General features: G+C 36.9%; 1 protein-coding gene and 1 pseudogene across 1 annotated transcript in view; one reads left to right on the plus strand and one right to left on the minus strand.

Moving 5' to 3' along the window:
• Positions 1–1,709: 1,709 nt before the first annotated feature.
• Positions 1,710–16,913, minus strand: part of LOC122435820 (PABIR family member 1-like) — a 33,267-nt gene continuing 18,063 nt past the window's right edge. The window contains exons 5-7 of the mRNA XM_043459890.1: positions 10,170–10,227; positions 3,812–3,855; positions 1,710–1,794 (exon numbers count right to left, since the gene is read on the minus strand). Of these exons, the coding sequence (XP_043315825.1) occupies positions 3,830–3,855; positions 10,170–10,227 (84 nt within the window). The 3' untranslated portion in view covers positions 1,710–1,794; positions 3,812–3,829. The remainder of the gene's footprint in view (positions 1,795–3,811; positions 3,856–10,169; positions 10,228–16,913) is intronic.
• Positions 13,059–14,372, plus strand: LOC122434671 (annotated as a pseudogene).

The following is a 16,913-nucleotide window of genomic DNA, read 5'->3' on the forward strand; positions in this document are numbered from 1 at the left end:
CCTATCCTTTTATTACTGAGTAGGTGGGTCATTTTCCATATATTTAACCAAAAATAGCCCACATAAACAAGTTAACCATCAAAGGACATACACATTAGTATATATTTTTAGTGTTGTAAGTGCATCTAATTTGTGTCAACTTATTCATATGATATTAATGTGTATGTGTGGTGGCAGGGCAGCGCAGGGGTTGAGATTCAGCAGGATATTTGATGACTAATTCACTCTGTTTATTCATTCCCCACCTTGTTTCAGAAGGTATTTAAGGCAACTAGTTGACTAAACTGGAATTGAAGTTTTCAGTTCACATTTATATGGCACTTGATAGCTCTCAAAATGTCTTTACATATAGTTTCATTTAAGTAAGACAAATGGCCTCTAGTAATTTATCAAATATATTTTAAATAAATAAATTCTTTTAAATGAATTTATGTATAATACTTGATTTTATATGATATCTTACAAAAATAATAAGTTATACTTATTTCTGTTGGTAGATAAAAGTACCTTTTCTTTTTAATGGGCCAAGGACACTTTATCTAATGGTATTGGCGGCACTTTAACTTCTAAAATAAAATTATCATAATCATTATAAGAAAACATTTGAATAAGATCAGCTGTGACTATTTCATTATAGCAGATCTAAAGATATACACTAAAAGAGAACTCTATGTAGCATCCCACAATACATGATTTCATTGCTTGTCTCTAAATGTAGGTAAAAACAGGAAAGCCGCAGGACAGCAAACTGACTTGTAATTTATAAGGATTCAGGATTTTCCCAAGTTGTGGGGGGAAAAGCTAGAAGGACCCACAGTCCTAGCTCTGACCTGTCTTGAGTCCAGGTGAAAATCATGAATGAATGAGAGGGTATCGTTGTTAAAAGTTCATTTAAGAGTTAACTCTGATCCTTATGAACAAGCCGAGTGAAAGGAAAACTATGTCAGACAGTGTTAATGAATTACTGATTCTTCATATGTTCACATGTTCTCACATGTTCTTAGTCACTTGAATCTTTTCAATAATACAAAATGAAAAACCAAAACAATAGCATTTTAATTTAGCTAAGAAGACATTACTTTTTCGGTTGTCATGGAACCTGGATCTATTTTTTTTTTTTTTGGCTGTACCTTGTAGCTTGCAGGATCTTAGTTTCCCAGCCAGGGATTGAACTTGGTATAATTTCTTTTAAGTTTTCTCAAATTCTTGTTTTATAAGCAATTTGGTATTTTCATACAATAGAAACTTACATTGTAAATCATTGCATAGGACTTGGAGGCAAGCCAGTGCAACTCACACAAGTTTCTAGTGATGGAGAAAAACATTGCTAACACTGAATTGGAACAGAGGTTTTAAAACCACCACTTTTCTCAGAAAGCAGATCAGTGGTTTCCCAGAGTAGGTGGAGGTGGTGGGGAAGGAGATCAAGTGCAAAAAGATCACGAGGAAACTGTTTAGAGTGTGAAAATTGTTCTATATCTTGATTATGGTTACAGTTACAGGATTGTACACAATTACCAAAATTAATCAAATCATGTACCTAAAAGTTGGTGACTTTTGTAATATGTAGATAATAGTTTAAGAAATGAAAAGGAAGGGAAGACTGTCATTTAGAATCAGACATACTATAGCAAAATATATCCCTCAAAAGTGAAACATTTAAGTCTTACAAATATTTCAAGGGACACAGACTTTTAGACACTCCTTTCTTACCTTGGTGAGAGAAGCTGCTGCAGATGCTGGAATTAAATCAGTGCAGTTTGCAGGAGATGGTTTCTCTACCTCATTGTTACTCTGTATAAGCAGAAAGCAGTGAACAACTGTAGCACCTATTGCTTACTTATCAAATACTGAGGGTGACAGATACGGCATGGGGAAGAGAATCCTTACTGCATTAGTGGTTGTACCATGGAGCTCTCATCATCTTAAAGCAAGCAGGGAACCCAAGATTCACTTCAAGAAGCAAAGGAACATTTTGCCTTTTGGGAAAGGGAGCTACATACCTGATGAGGGGTTTCCCTCACACCTCCAAAAAGACCTAGAATGTGGGTACTCAACATTGAGCAACACTTAATATATACACAAATCCTAAGTTTCAATCTTTCTCTTTGGATTTGACCTGTGCTTTATTATCGAAAACTACAGTACTTGTCCAGGAAAGGATCAAAAAAGATTTGGTTAAAACTAAGATACAAATGGGACAGCAAAAACAAACAGCTTAGATTTTTTTTTACATGGACAAAATCAGGACTGCACAATTCAGGACTTTAAAATATGCCTTTTTCTTCTCCAAGACACAAGTATAGTTATATTGCATGTTTCTTCCTTCTAACACACGTGGCAATTTACTCACTCACTCATACCAACATCCAAAGTAATTAGAATTGAGTTAGTTAAAGGACTCTAACAGCCTCTAAAAATTGTTTTAGTACCAAAACATGAAAAATGACAGCCTCCAGAGGTTATCTATTCATTCTTCAGGTGCTATGCTGTGATAAGTTGCTTTAGTCATGTCTCTGTGACCCTATGGAGCCCACCAGGCTCTTTTGTCCATAGGATTCTCCAGGCAAGAATACTGGAGTGAGTTGCCATGGCCTCCTGCAGGGGATATTCCTGACCCAGGGATCAAACCCGAGTCTCTTACATCTCCTGCATTGGCAGGTGGGTTCTTTACCACTAGCGCTACCTGGGAAGCCCTCTTTCTTCAGGACTTATTCCTAAATCAAAGACAGATGCCCATCTAAGGCAGTCTGAGCCCAAAAGAAAATAAGATGTCACTGCTTCTGCTGACAATTCATTTCCCTACCTAATAATCCCCAAATCTAGAAACTGACACCTAAGCAGAATCTCTTCTACTCAAATTTCAGCTCAATTCTTACTCTGTCATTGTCTGAGATAACCATGGAAAAGAACACTAAAGATGTTCATGGAAAACTCACTCAACTACCACAACTGAGTAATTATAATATGTACAGGGACATTTAAAAATGTTAGCAAGGGCTGTAACTACCTTTAAAACATGCAACATGTTTAAATTAAAGGCGGTACACTAAAATGTTAGTAGGAGTATATGTGTTACAGGCATAAAAATGCAGTATTTTCCCAGTAAATCCATTGACTGTGGTTTAAAACTTAAACATATTGTCATTAAATTACATAGAAGGGCAAAATCATTTATAACTTTTTCATCTAAGCATGCAATCAGCACAACTGAACTTCTTTTAGACTCACTAGGACAGAGAGGAAATTGGTCCACAGTAACAATGGTGTTTGTATAAGACAACCACTGATTTTGAACCCCACTCTCAAACAATTAGTTACTTTATGGGTAAATCATAAACTGTTTCTTTTTTTTTTTTTTAAACATTTATTTTTATTCATTTGGCTGCATAGAGTCTTAGTTGTGGCATGCGGGATCTAGTTCCCTGACCAGGGATCGAACCCAGCCCCCCTGTATCAGAAGCGCAGAGTCTTAGCCACTGGACCACCAGGGAATTCCCTATAAACTGTTTCTTAAGAGCAATAAAAATTATGCAACACATATAATCTTAGTTTCAAATGAGAGTTTAAGTTTCTAGAAATTACAGCAAAACTAGGTAGCACCAACATTAAAAATCAGTAAAAAATTCAAATTTTCTACAAAATTGAAGGGGTAATACCATACTAGGCTCAAATTTTCTTTCCAAGATTGACCTAGCTGTATTGTATTTTGTACCTCCCTGCAAAAAAAAGACATTAGAAGTGAAGTTTGCCTATCTAAAAAAAGATATAACAATATGTGTACAACAGAAATTCAATGTACACTACTCACCATTCATGCATTGCTTCTCTATTCATTAAACTCATGCTTTCTTCCTGAAAGGTGAAAGGAGAATAAACTGAATACCCAGTTCCTATGATTTTACAAAGTTTTATTTCACTTGGTTGTACATTTATTATTATTCACTGAGGTATAGAGTATAGTAGAGTATAAACAAATCTCTAAACAACTATCTGGTTCTTTACTTTTCATTGTTGCACCTACTGCACCTGAGATCTATTACTTATGCTTTATATAGGACATTGGATATGCAGGAATTGATTAGATGAAAAACTAGTATCTCTCTTCATTCAAAAGAGAAAACATCAAACATCAAACTATTTTTTCAACCACTAATACTATGATATTAATAAATATTACTCAGAGCCCAACAAACTAAATGTCTTTCGGCATGGGTTTGCTTAAGCAAATGATGGTACAAGCATGATTTAAATCTAGTCATTGACATTGAAAAACATCTATTACATATTAAGTAGGAAAAAGCCACAAATTATTTTTATGTAAAATTTTAAATGAGAGGTGCTCAGAAGGATGCTCCCTCAAAAGTTAGCAGTCCTTATCAATGTGTAGTGAGGTTCGTGGCAATTTGTTCTTTCTTTCTCTGTTGTTGTTGTTGTTCAGTCGCTCAGTCATGTCCGACTCTTTGTGACCCCATGGACTGAAGCACGCCAGGCTTCCCTGTCCTTCACCAACTCCCAGAGCTTGCTCAAACCCATGTCCATTGAATCAGTGATGCCATCCAACCATCGTGTCCTCTGTTGTCCCCTTCTCCTCCTGCCTTCAATCTTCCCCAACATCAGGGTCTTTTCTAGTGAGTCAGCTCTTTGCATCAGGTGGCCAAAATACTGGAGCTTCAACTTCAGCATCAGTCCTTCTAATGAATATTCAGGACTGGTTTCCTTTAGGATTGACTAGTTTGATTTCCTTGCAGTCCAAGGGACTCTCAAGAGTATTCTCCAACACCACAGCTCAAAAGCATCAATTCTTTGGCATTCAGTCTTTTTTATGGTTCAACTCTCACATCCATACATGACTACCGGAAAAACCATAGCTTTGACTATATGGACCTTTGTTGGTAAAGTAATGTCTCTACTTTTTAATATGCTGTCTAGGTTGGTCATAGCTTTTCTGTCAAGGAGCAAGTGTCTTTTAAGTTCTTTCTCTGTACTTTACCATATTGTTTGATCTTTTTATAATGTGTGTTTTTCACATAAATAGTTACTTTAAAAATAACCCACATATGGAAAGACATCCTGTGTTTGTGGATTGAAAGACAATATTGTTAAAAAGGCAATACTACCCAATGTGATCTACAGATGCAAGGCAATGCCTATCAAGACCTCAATGGCATTTTTTGCGGAAATATAAAAATGATCTTGAGAAAGAAGAATAAACTTTGGAGGACTTACATTACCTGATTTCAAAACTCACTACACAAAGCTACAGTAATTAAAACAGTGTTGTTCCAGCATAAGGAGAGGCATACAGAACGATGGAATAGAATAGAGAGAGCCTAAAAATAATCCCTTGGATATATGGTCAATTGATTTTCAACAAGGATGCCAAGACCATTCAAAGGGGGAAAGAATGATCTTTTCAGTAAATAGTGCTTGGAAAACTGAACATCCACATACAAAAGAATGAAGTTGAACTCTTTCTTACACTATATAAAAAAATTAACTCAAAATGGACCAAAGACCTAAAAGTAAAACTATAAAACTCTTAGAAGAAAACAGGGAAAAAAACTTTGTGTCATTGGACTTGGCAATGATTTTTTGGATATGACATCAAAAGCATAGGTAACAAAAGAGAAAAAACAGGGCAAAATCTTTGTGCCATTTGGCAATGATTTTTTGGATATGATACCAAAAAGCAGAAGGAATCATATGTACAAAATTTAGAGGAGAGAAAGAATATGCAGGTTGGAAAATAGTGAGACTAGCTTGGCTGGAAAAGAATTTGCACTATAAACAAGAAGGAAACCTGGAGTGGTAAGGGAGCATCAGATTTATAGAATCTTAAATAATTGAAGATTTTGAGTTTAACAAGTTTGGGCAGAATAGCATAGTTGTTAGGACCACAGATTCTGGAGCCAAACAGAACTGAGTCAAATCCCAGCTCTATAACTTACTATCTGTGTGACCTTAGGCAAACAGCTTAACCTGAGCCTCAGTTTCTTGATCCTATGAAGATGATAATAATAAGGATAATGAGGTGGTTGTACAGTTCCTGTTAAAAGGTCTGGCACATAGTAAGTGCTCAATACAGCCTATCTCTTCTTATTAGTACTCAAAAGGTAATGGGAAGCCATTCTAACTTTTTACACAGGAGAGAAAAAGGTGAAAATAATGTTGTTTTTAAAAAAAGCTACTTTAGCCTCCAACTAATAAAAATAAATGAAAAAAAATAAAATAAAAGACTTAACGAGTGAAAACACTTGTTAAGATACATGTATACAAAAAGAAAAAAAAAGCTACTTTGGTGTTGATTATGGAAGTCAGATTAAACTAGCAGAGGTAGGAAATCTATTAGAATATAATTAGAATATTATTACAGTAATCTAGACCCAAGGGACAGAAGAAAGTAGCAATGGGAACAGAGAAGATATTGTCAAGGAAGAATTAATAGGATTAGATGCTTAATAGGATACAGTAGAAAAATAAGGAAGAACTGAAGATGAACCTAGGGCTCTGAATCTTAAAACTGGGAGACTATTTTGATGCCATTATGGAAAATGAGGGAAATTAGGAAAGGAAGTTTAAGAAGTTAATCAGTCTTTTAAAACAATGGAATCACATCTTCAACAAAATGTAATTGTTAGTATAGTTCTTCCATTTAACGTTTATTTAGATGCTTTTGTATAGTGAGAAGCTCAAAGTATTTTGTAATTCACGCAATTCACAAGTAAAGAGCAAGTTTTCCCAGAAGTAGGACAGAATTTTGCTTATTGTTTCTCCCTTTGAAAGTTGGAGCATTCCCCAACATCAACTATTTTAGGATTGTTAGCAAAAGTGGGTTGACACTTCTATTATTTATATCTTGCCTATTTCTAAAATGGATATGAGATAGTTTATAATAAAATAAGATTGTTAAAATAAGGATAAAAGGTCAAAAGCTATGCAACTGTCAAGGGCAAAGAGTAGTATATGGTAAAAACCTAGGTTAAGGAGATTTGCTGCACTTGAGCACTGAAGTTGGTTTTCAGTCCCTTAGTATCTAAAAAGAAAATAGTAAGTCACCCACTTTTGCTCTCTGAAGGAGAGTATGCCTGAGAGATTTTAGTTACCCAATGGCACATTGCTCAATGAATTCTTGTTGAAAGAATGAAATAATCTGCAAACTAAGATTAAAATAAGTTTCTCTAAAACAAGTTAAGCTATTCCCTTAGAGAAGTAAGAGAGTAGGTACTTTGCAGGTTCCAAGGGAAACTCAAAACCAAATCACAGAAATCTAATGTCATTGCTTTGTTGTTGTTCAGTCTCTTAAGTCACGTCCAACTCTTTGTGACCCCATGGGCTACAGCATACCAGGCTTGTCTGTCCTCCACTATCTCCTGGAATTGCTCAAATTCATGTCCATCGAGTCAGTGGTGCGATCTAACCATCTCATCCCTCTGCCACCCCCTTCTATTTTTGCCTTCCATCTTTCCCAGCATCAGGGTCTTTTCCAATGAGTCAGCTCTTCGCATCAGGTGGCCAAATTACCGGAGCTCCAGCTTCAGCATCGTCCTTCCAATGAATATTCAGGGCTGATTTCCTTTAGGACTGACAGGTTTGCAATACACATATATATATATCAAATTATTACATTATAGACCTTATGCTTACATAACGTTATATGTCAATTATATCTCAGCTGGAAAAAAAAAGAAAATTAACTTCTCACTTGATGTTCTCAAGCTCTCTAATGCTCAGAAAACAACTAACAACTAGAGTCAAGGAGAAATTGTCCATTAACTGCCTAGTAGGAAAAGGGTAACTTAAACCATACCCTTACTTAAATGTTGACCCAGAACCTAATATTAACTTGGGGCTGTGTGCTTATTTTAAAATAAATGCAAGTATAATCAAATCAGTTTGTAGGAAATACAAGAAACAAAAGAGTATATGAAACACTGTTACATGGAAGCAGAATCAAAATGTGGGGCTTTTCACAAGACAAATGGCCTGGTTTCTTCAATAAGTAAGTGGCATGGAACAAAATCAGGAGAGGAAGGCTCTTTTAAATAAAAGTGACCTAAAAGATCATGGCTGGAACATGTTTGAATCAGTGAAAAGGGCATTTTTTTGAGAATCAGGAAAATTTAACATGGACTGGTTATTCAATAAAATTAAAGAATAACTCTGTTAGATGTGATGATGGCATTGTGCTTATGTGAAATAAAACGTCCTCAGATTCATACAGAGTATTTAAGGTTAAAAAGATATCAGAGATCTACTTTAAAGCAACCTCCTACCCCCAAAATAAAAGGGGATAGTTGAAAAATGATGTACAAAATGTAATCAATAGTTAAAGCTGGATACTGAATACATGGAGGTTCTTTTTTGTGTGTTTTTAAATTTCCATTAAACAACTTTTAATGTAGTGTGCCAGGCACCACACATATATTAAATCTTTTCATCCTCACAATAATCTTATAATGTAGCTACTATTAGTTCCCCCATTTTACTAAAAAATGAAATGAAATTAAATAATTGCCTTTGTTAGTGTCAGAGTGAAAGTTCAAAATGTAATGAGGCAAGAAACACACATTTCTGTTTTGTACCTAAAAGGTTAAGTTTAATAGCTAAAAAGAAGTCATGGTTAAAGAATACATGTAAAGAAATATGCAAGTTAAGATATTTATCAGACCATTAAACTGCTGAAAATAAGCCTTAATTTTCCACTCAGTCAGCACCCAGATTGAAAGTTAATGTTGTTTCTATTTTCCCATTTCATTCATTTTCTACTTGTGCTTCATTTTATTTTAGTTTTAATTTTTGTTTTATAATTTTATTTAAATTTTAAAAGTTTTAATTTATTTTTACTGAAGTATAATTGACCTACAATGCTATGTTAGTTCCAGGTGTACAACACAGTGATTCAATATTTCCGTATATTACAAAAATGACCACCACTTGTGTTTCATTTTAAATGTTTATAATATATATTCTGCCACTATAGAAGTAAGTTGCTTTACAGTATATATTACCAACCAGTTAAATTAGTCCTGATTTTCAAGCTTCATAATCAGATAGAAACATATAATCAATTTTTAAATATTTGGTCTAATTTAGAGGAAGAAAAAAAATTACACAAATAAACTAGAGGTCACTTTAACTACTAGCTTTATGTTCTTTCATTAAGAATGTCTTAAATGGCTACATACTCACAAAGACAAACAGCAAAAGAATATCTTATTCATTAAAAAAGTAAAAGATTCCTTTAAACCATACTTTATTGCTAGTGGATGATAAGTGGGGCCTAGGGAAGCCATGGCAAGGGAGAGAGAGGGAGAGGAAGCAGGAGCTGGAGAAATAAAACCTAGGGTTTCAGGACAGTTTGGGTTTTGTGCCACTGGAACTTGGTGAAAGTAGCTGTGAAAGAATTCAGTAATTTGGGGCTAAGTCTTGGCTTGATATTTGTTAATGCTGAACATCTTTGGTTTCTGACCTTGCAAGTTTCTTGTAGGATGAAATGAGCTCACAGATGGGACCTATTATATTGCTAAGTGAATAATAAGTGCTTAATAACAGTTAAGCTCCCCTACTTGAACAAAAGTTTGCTTGTAGTTGGGTGAAAAAAAAAATCCACCACTCCTGAAGGAATGGTGATTTAATCTTTTGAATTCTGTGGCTAAGCCTTGGAAAAATCAAAGATTTAGTTCTGTATTAGGCTTTTACTATTAAACACACACACATACAACATAAGACAGATAGAATGTGTCCCTGAACTCAGATCACTGAGAAGGGAACACATAAAGATCATTAAATGTGTCAAAATATTTCTTCATCTGGGATTAAGAAAACCATGATAAACTATGACTATTATGAATTTGAAAATTAATTTCCATATATAGCATTCATCGTCTTTGAGATCCCTTGAAGAAGCTAGATTCAAAGTCAAAGGGTATGCAGTATTTCAGGAAACTATCAATTTATTAAAATAGTTAATAACCCAAATAAATAGAGGTCTCCTTAGTTGTTTTGGATTTTGGTGTTTTTGCTTTTTTTAAAGAAACCATTCCTGGCATTAAAAATTTAATTACTTGTGACCTCACTTAGAATTATTTGACCATAGGTATTTTTAAAAGAAAAACAAAATTTACTTTTTTTTAATGAACAGCTGCCAGTTTTTCAAAACTTCCTACCTGTTTGATTTGATGGAGGTTGACTGACAGAAGCATGACTGGGAGAAGATGGCGCAAACTGAAATTTAAAAGATAAAAGTCAAGTTTTCTTTAATGTTTCTGATTATTTCTAAACATTAAGTCAATATTGAATGGCCTAAAGTATTTCTTGAGTGCCTGATGCATGCTATCAACAGCACTAATTAAATTTAAAGTTTTTAAAAATAAAAAGTCCAATTGAATCTTGTCTGAAAATTATACTAATTGAAAATCTCTATATATCATAACAGAACAAAATAACCATTAACATAAATACAGGGCAGAAGAACATCAATAGAACATTTTATCTCTAGCTTTCCCTTCTCGAGGCTCAAAGATCTTAAAATCACTTCATTTTTCCTTGCCAGTTTTAGCGCATTATCAAAACTTAGTGATAGGCATTACCCAGAAAAAATTGAAATGGTCATTAAATCAGTAACTAATTTAATAAGCATGAGCTTCCCTGGTGGCTCAGTGGTGAAGAATCCACCTGCAATGCAGGAGACACAGATTTGATCCCTGAGTCGGGAAGATCCCTTGCAGAAGGAAATGACAACCCACTCCAGTATTCTTAAAGCCTGCCAGGCTCCTCTGTCCATGGGATTCTCCAGGCAAGAATACTGGAATGGGTTTCCATGCCCTCCTCCAGGGGATCTTCCCAACCCAGGGGTTGAACCCACATCTGCTTCATCTCCTGCTTTGCAGGCAATTCTTTACCTGCTAAGCCACCAGTCAGACATGACTTAGCAACTAAACAACAACAACAACAATTTAATAAGCATACTAAAGAAACAGACAAAATAACTCCAAACATCTTGGAATCTAGCTGGGGAAACTGAACTTTGATAATAAAGAATGACTAAGGGCAATCACGCTCAAGGAATTCTGCACATTTTACTCTTGCTTGGTCGGATACTTGTTGTCTAGGCAAGGGGTCTCCAACCGATAGTGGTCTGTAGCCTTTTAGGAAGTGGGCTGCGCAGCAGGAGGTGTGTGAGTGAAGCTTCATCTTCTACTCCCCATCTGTTGCATTACAGCCTGAACCATTCACACCCCACTCCATCACCCCCACCCATGTCCATGGAAAAATTGTCTTCCACAAAATCTGTCCCTGGTACCAAAAAGTTTGGAGACTGCTGGAATTGGCCCTTTGTCTTTTGCAGGACTATTTTCTCCTTTTTGGTCTTTTCTCAAAGCTTATGAAGAACCATACAAAAGGGAGATGAAAGAATAGAGAGATGTAAAGCTGTGTGAAAATAAGGCTTGAGAATTATGTTTAGAATTCATTTATCCACTCTATCTGTAGCCTGATTGGCTCTTGAAATGCTAGATGATGCTAGATAATGAATATAACATATTTTACATTCACATTATATCTTAAGATCACATTGAATTGTGCATTTAAACATGTTTAATGAGCACCTACCTTATGCGAAAGCCCTGTGCTAGGCCCTGAGGATCCAAAGATAAATACGACATTTTCCTGACTTTGAGAAATTCAAAGTCCAGGTTGGGAGAACTAGGCCACAGGTAAGTGCCAGGACAAGTTAGGCTTCGTAGGAGTTCAAAGGACAAAGAAAATAATTCTGCCTAGGGTGTTGGAGCTGGCGTCACAGAAGAGAGCAGGAATTCATTAGATAGAGAAGAGAAAGGAGGCCATTTCTGGGAGTGGAAAGAGATGCTCAGGCAGAGAGGCATGTTTGGGGAACAGAGAGGCTCAGGGTGGCTGAAACTTGGCATATGGTAGGGCATGAGGCAGAAATTTGGTTGAAACCAGGTTGTTGCTTTTGGACTTTAGCCTTTGAGCCCAATAGGAAACCTAAAGAATAGGTCTGAGCTCTTAAACCTCAAGGGTATTTTAGACAAGAAGATCATATCTGTTTTAGAAAGGCAACCGTAGCAGTGAGTGCAGAACAAATCGATGGTGGAGGGAAGAGGGACTAGAAGCAGGGTCATGGACCAGGCAAAAGATGACAAGGGTTTGACCGAAACAGGGAGGGATAAAGATAAGGAGGCAGATTGGAGAAATGATAAGAAAGTAAAAGGAACTAAAGACTGGCCTGAGGATTCCAGCTGAAACTATAGATAGATAGTGGCCAAGAAAGGCAGTAAGAGGAGCTGGTTGCTGGTGGGGTGGGGGAAAAGAATGAGTGCTCAGAAAATGTGTGTTGGATAAACAAGTGTTCTTTTGAAGCAAATAGTCTGAATTTTTATTAGGTTTTAAAATTTATCATATGATTTTAAAGGAGATTTGTTCAATCAGTTGTGTCCAACTCTTTGCGACCCCATGGACTGCAGCATGCCAGGCTTCCCTGTCCATCGCCAACTCCCAGAGCTTGCTCAAACTCATATCTATTGACTTGAGGATGCCATCCACCCATCTCATCTTCTGTCACCCCCTTCTCCTCCTGCCCTACCTCACCAATTATATTTTGCTTAAGATAGTTCTGAAATCAGTTTTTTTCTTATTATTTTCTAGAAGGTGGAGGAAACAGCCAAGGTTCAATGACATTGACACATCATCAACCGAAGTTCATAACTTATATTAGAGTTCACTCTCAGTGTTACACATCATGGGTTCAGATAAATGTAAGGCAACACAAATCCATCATTACAACATCATACATACTAAGCAGATTCACAACCTATTAATCCTGATCTTTAATTTTTTTCAACAGAAATTAACTCACTTTTTCTCATTATGAAACAATAAATACATGCTCAGTATAAAACATAATTAATAAGGAAAAAAGCATCACCCACTATCCAGAAATGACCATAGTAAATATTTCAGTGTTTATTTTTCCAGTTTGAGTTTTTTTGTTTTTTCTAATAACACATGCCAGCTCTGCATCTGGAGCACCTGAGCTCTTAGCTCCCGGTCCAGGTTCTATCAAAATGTCTACTGTTCATTAAATTCTGTGCAAGTGCAGTTTAGAAGGTGACCACTGCTGCTGCTGCTGCTAAGTCACTTCAGTCATGTCCAACTCTGTGCAACCCCATAGACGGCAGCCCACCAGGCTCCCCCATCCCTGGGATTCTCCAGGCAAGAACACTGGAGTGGGGTGCCATTTCCTTCTCCAATGCATGAAAGTGAAAAAGTGAAAGTGAAGTCGCTCAGTCGTGTCTGACTCTTAGCGACCCCATGGACTGCAGCCTACCAGGCTCCTCCATCCATGGGATTTTCCGGGCAAGAATACTGGAGTGGGGTGCCATCGCCTTCTCCCAAGGTGACCACTATACACCCTCAAATGCATACATGTTAGTCAAAGCATATACCAACTTTGATGCTGAGTGGGATATTTTGAACACTGAAATGGCCATCAGGACTAAAGATGTGGTTGAAGTCATCATCATCAACAATTTGACCATCTACAGCAAAGAACAGAGGCATAATATTACTTTTGCCTATCAGAGAAGGACCGAAAAGGGACTTGCGTCAGCAGTGAAGTCAGACTTGTCCAGCCACCTGGAGAAGGTGATTTAGGGCCTTCTGAAAACACCTGCTCAGTACAAGGATTCCAAGCTGAATGGCTGCTCTGTGAAGGGGCTGGTGACTGATGAAAACTCTCATTGAAATCACCTCCTCAAGGACCAACCAGGAGCTACAGCAAATAAAAAGTCTACAAGGAAATGTACAAGACTGATCTGGAGAATGACATTATTTCTGATACATCTGGCAACTTCTGCAAGCTGACTGTTGCCCTTGAAAAGGGTAGAAGAGCAGAGGATGGCTCTATCATTGACTATGAACTGACTGGCCCAAGATAACTGAGATCTCTATAATACTGGAATGAGGAGGAAAGGAACTGATGTCGCCAAGTAGATCAGCATCAAGTGTCACCTCCAGGAAGTATTTGAAAGGTTATAGTTAAGAGCTATAGCCCTTACAATCAAGAAGGAGGTCAAAGGAAAATGCTTTCCTGAATCTGGTCCGGTGTATTTAGAACAAGAAGCCTCGGTATTTTGCTGACTGACTGTACAACTCCACGAAGGGCAAGGGAACTCATGATAAGGTCCTAAGTAGAACCATGGTATCCTGCAGTGAAGGAAGGGGACACATTAAAAACTGGGTCTGAATTTAAGGGAAAGTGCTGTGGGGCCCTGTACTACAACATTCAGGAGGACAGCAAGAGTGACTGCCAGGAAGTGTTGCCTTGCCTGGGTTGTAGGGGTGACGCCTGACATGGCACAAGTGTCCAGAAGTGGGCCGTCTGTGCTTCCAACTGACAGTTCTACAAAATCAGTTTGCTATTAACAATCCCCTTGTGCCCATCCCTGTGAGGATGACATTAGCACTGCCTTTTCCCCCACCCTGCCTAAGCACTCCTGGTTTTCCAAGCAAGTCTCTCTTTTTAGCTAAGAAATGAACATTCAAAGGAGTCAGAAGTAAAATCTAGATATAAAACACTTTGTTTGCCTCTTTTGTACTGCATGGTAAACAGAAGCAAAACAAAACCATGGCTGATTCATGTCAATGTATGACAAAACCCACTTCAATATTGTAAAGTAATTAGCCTCCAACTAATAAAAATAAATGAGAAAAAAAAAAGTTACAGAGAAAAAAAAAAAACAAAACCCAAATATATTCCAAGTACCTTTCCATGTTAAAATTTATCTGCAACACCATTTTTAAAGGCTTCCCATGTTAAAATTCACCTGCAACACCATTATTATAGAAGTACCATAATAAGAAGCACCTATTTATGTGCCAGACGTATCTTAGATCACTCGATTCTTACAACTCCATGATATAGATATTATTATTGTTCCACTGTCCCCATTTTTTATTGGCCGCACTCTGTGGCTTGTAGGATCTTAGTTCCCTGACCAGGGATTGAACCTATGCCCCCTACAGAGGAAGCACAGAGTTCTATCCACTGGACTGTCAGGGAATTCCCTATTGTCACCATTTTAAATTTAGAAAACTGAAGGCCAGAGAAGTTAAGCAACTTGCCTAGTAATACAGCTAATAATTGCTAGAACTGGGACTGAAACACAGATAAGAAAGGTCATTTATTTAATCTATTCCCTGTTGCAGGACATTCATACTGTTGCCACATATAAATAATGCTGTGATAACAACCTTTAAGCTAATCTTTACATGTATCCTTAATGAATTCTTTAGGATAAATTCATAGAATTGGAATTTCTGGATCACAAGGCTGTTGATACCCATTGCTGAACTACCCTCCAGAAAGCTCATACAAATTCACTTTCCAGCAGTGTTATGAAAATCTTGATTTCCTTGTACTTCTCCAACATTAAATATTACTACTAATTTTTAAAAAAATTGTATGCCCAGGATTTCCTTGGTGGTCCAGTGGTTGAGAATCTACCTTAGAATGCAGGGGGACATGGGTTCAATCCCTGGTTGGAGAACTAAGATCCCACATGCCTCTTTGGAGCCTGCATGCCACAATTAGAGAGTCTGTGCATTTTTCCATGGACTGTGATGAGAGATCCCTGATGCAACCAAATAAAAGTTTTTTTTAAAACTGTATGCCAACTCTTAAGGGATATTATAAAAATTAATCTATTTTCCAAAGCAAGTAGAAAACACTGTGATTTATCCAATAAAGAGTTTTGGATATTCTCTCCCAATGTGCCCCACTATTAGCATTAATCATTGAGAAGTTGTGCAGTAACACACACCAAATCTTAAAAAAAATAGTTTTACCTTTAAAAAGTTCTCATATTTATTTCCACACACATACATATCTTTAAACAAGCAGAATTTTAACAAGTTTAATTCATGCTACTGATGCTCATATCATCATCATTCAAATGCCCAGAAAGTTCACAATATAGAAGGTACAACACTAGGTTTATAAGGTTTACAATCTAATTGAAAAGACATGATTGCTTGAACTTAAATATATAATACATTCTATGTACAAGATGGTGCTTAATCTAAATTATAAATGATTGCTATTGAAAACAAAACAAAAGAAGAGAATTGCATGGTGTGGCAAACTCTTCTAATTATGAAAGACTTCCTGGAAGTGATTATTTTTAACTGATATCTAAAGGAGTACATCAAGGCTATATATTGTCACCTTGCTTATTTAACTTACATGCAGGGTACATCATGTGAAATGCCAGGCTGGATGAAACACAAGCTAGAATCAAGATTGCCGGGAGAAATATCAATAACCTCAGATATGCAGATGACACCATCCTTATGGCAAAAAGCAAAGAGGAACTAAAGAGCCTCTTGATGAAAGTGAAAGAGGAGAGTGAAAAAGCTGGCTTAAAGCTCAACATTCAGAAAACTAAGATCATGGCATCTGGTCCCATCACTTCATGGGAAATAGATGAGGAAGCAAAGGAAACAGTGTCAGACTGTATTTTCTGGGGCTCCAAAATCACTGCAGATGGTGACTGCAGCCATGAAATTAAAAGATGCTTGCTCCTTGAAAGGAAAGTTATGACAAACCTGTGAAGTGAAAGTCGCTCAGTTATGTCTGACTCTTTGTGACCCCATGAGCTATACAGTCCATGGAATTCTCTAGGCAAAATACTGAAGTGGGTAGCCTTTCCCTTCTCCAGGGGATCTTTCCAACCCAGGGACTGAACCCAGGTTTCCCGCATTGCAGGCAAATTCTTTACCAGCCAAGCCACCAGGGAAGCCCAAGAATACTGGAGTGGGTAACCTATCCCTTCTCCAGGGGATCTTCCCGACCCGGGAATTGAACTGGGGTCTCCTGCATTGCAGGCAGATTC

Source organism: Cervus canadensis, chromosome X (genome assembly GCF_019320065.1).
Source record: "Cervus canadensis isolate Bull #8, Minnesota chromosome X, ASM1932006v1, whole genome shotgun sequence".
NCBI classification, from domain to species: domain Eukaryota; kingdom Metazoa; phylum Chordata; class Mammalia; order Artiodactyla; family Cervidae; genus Cervus; species Cervus canadensis.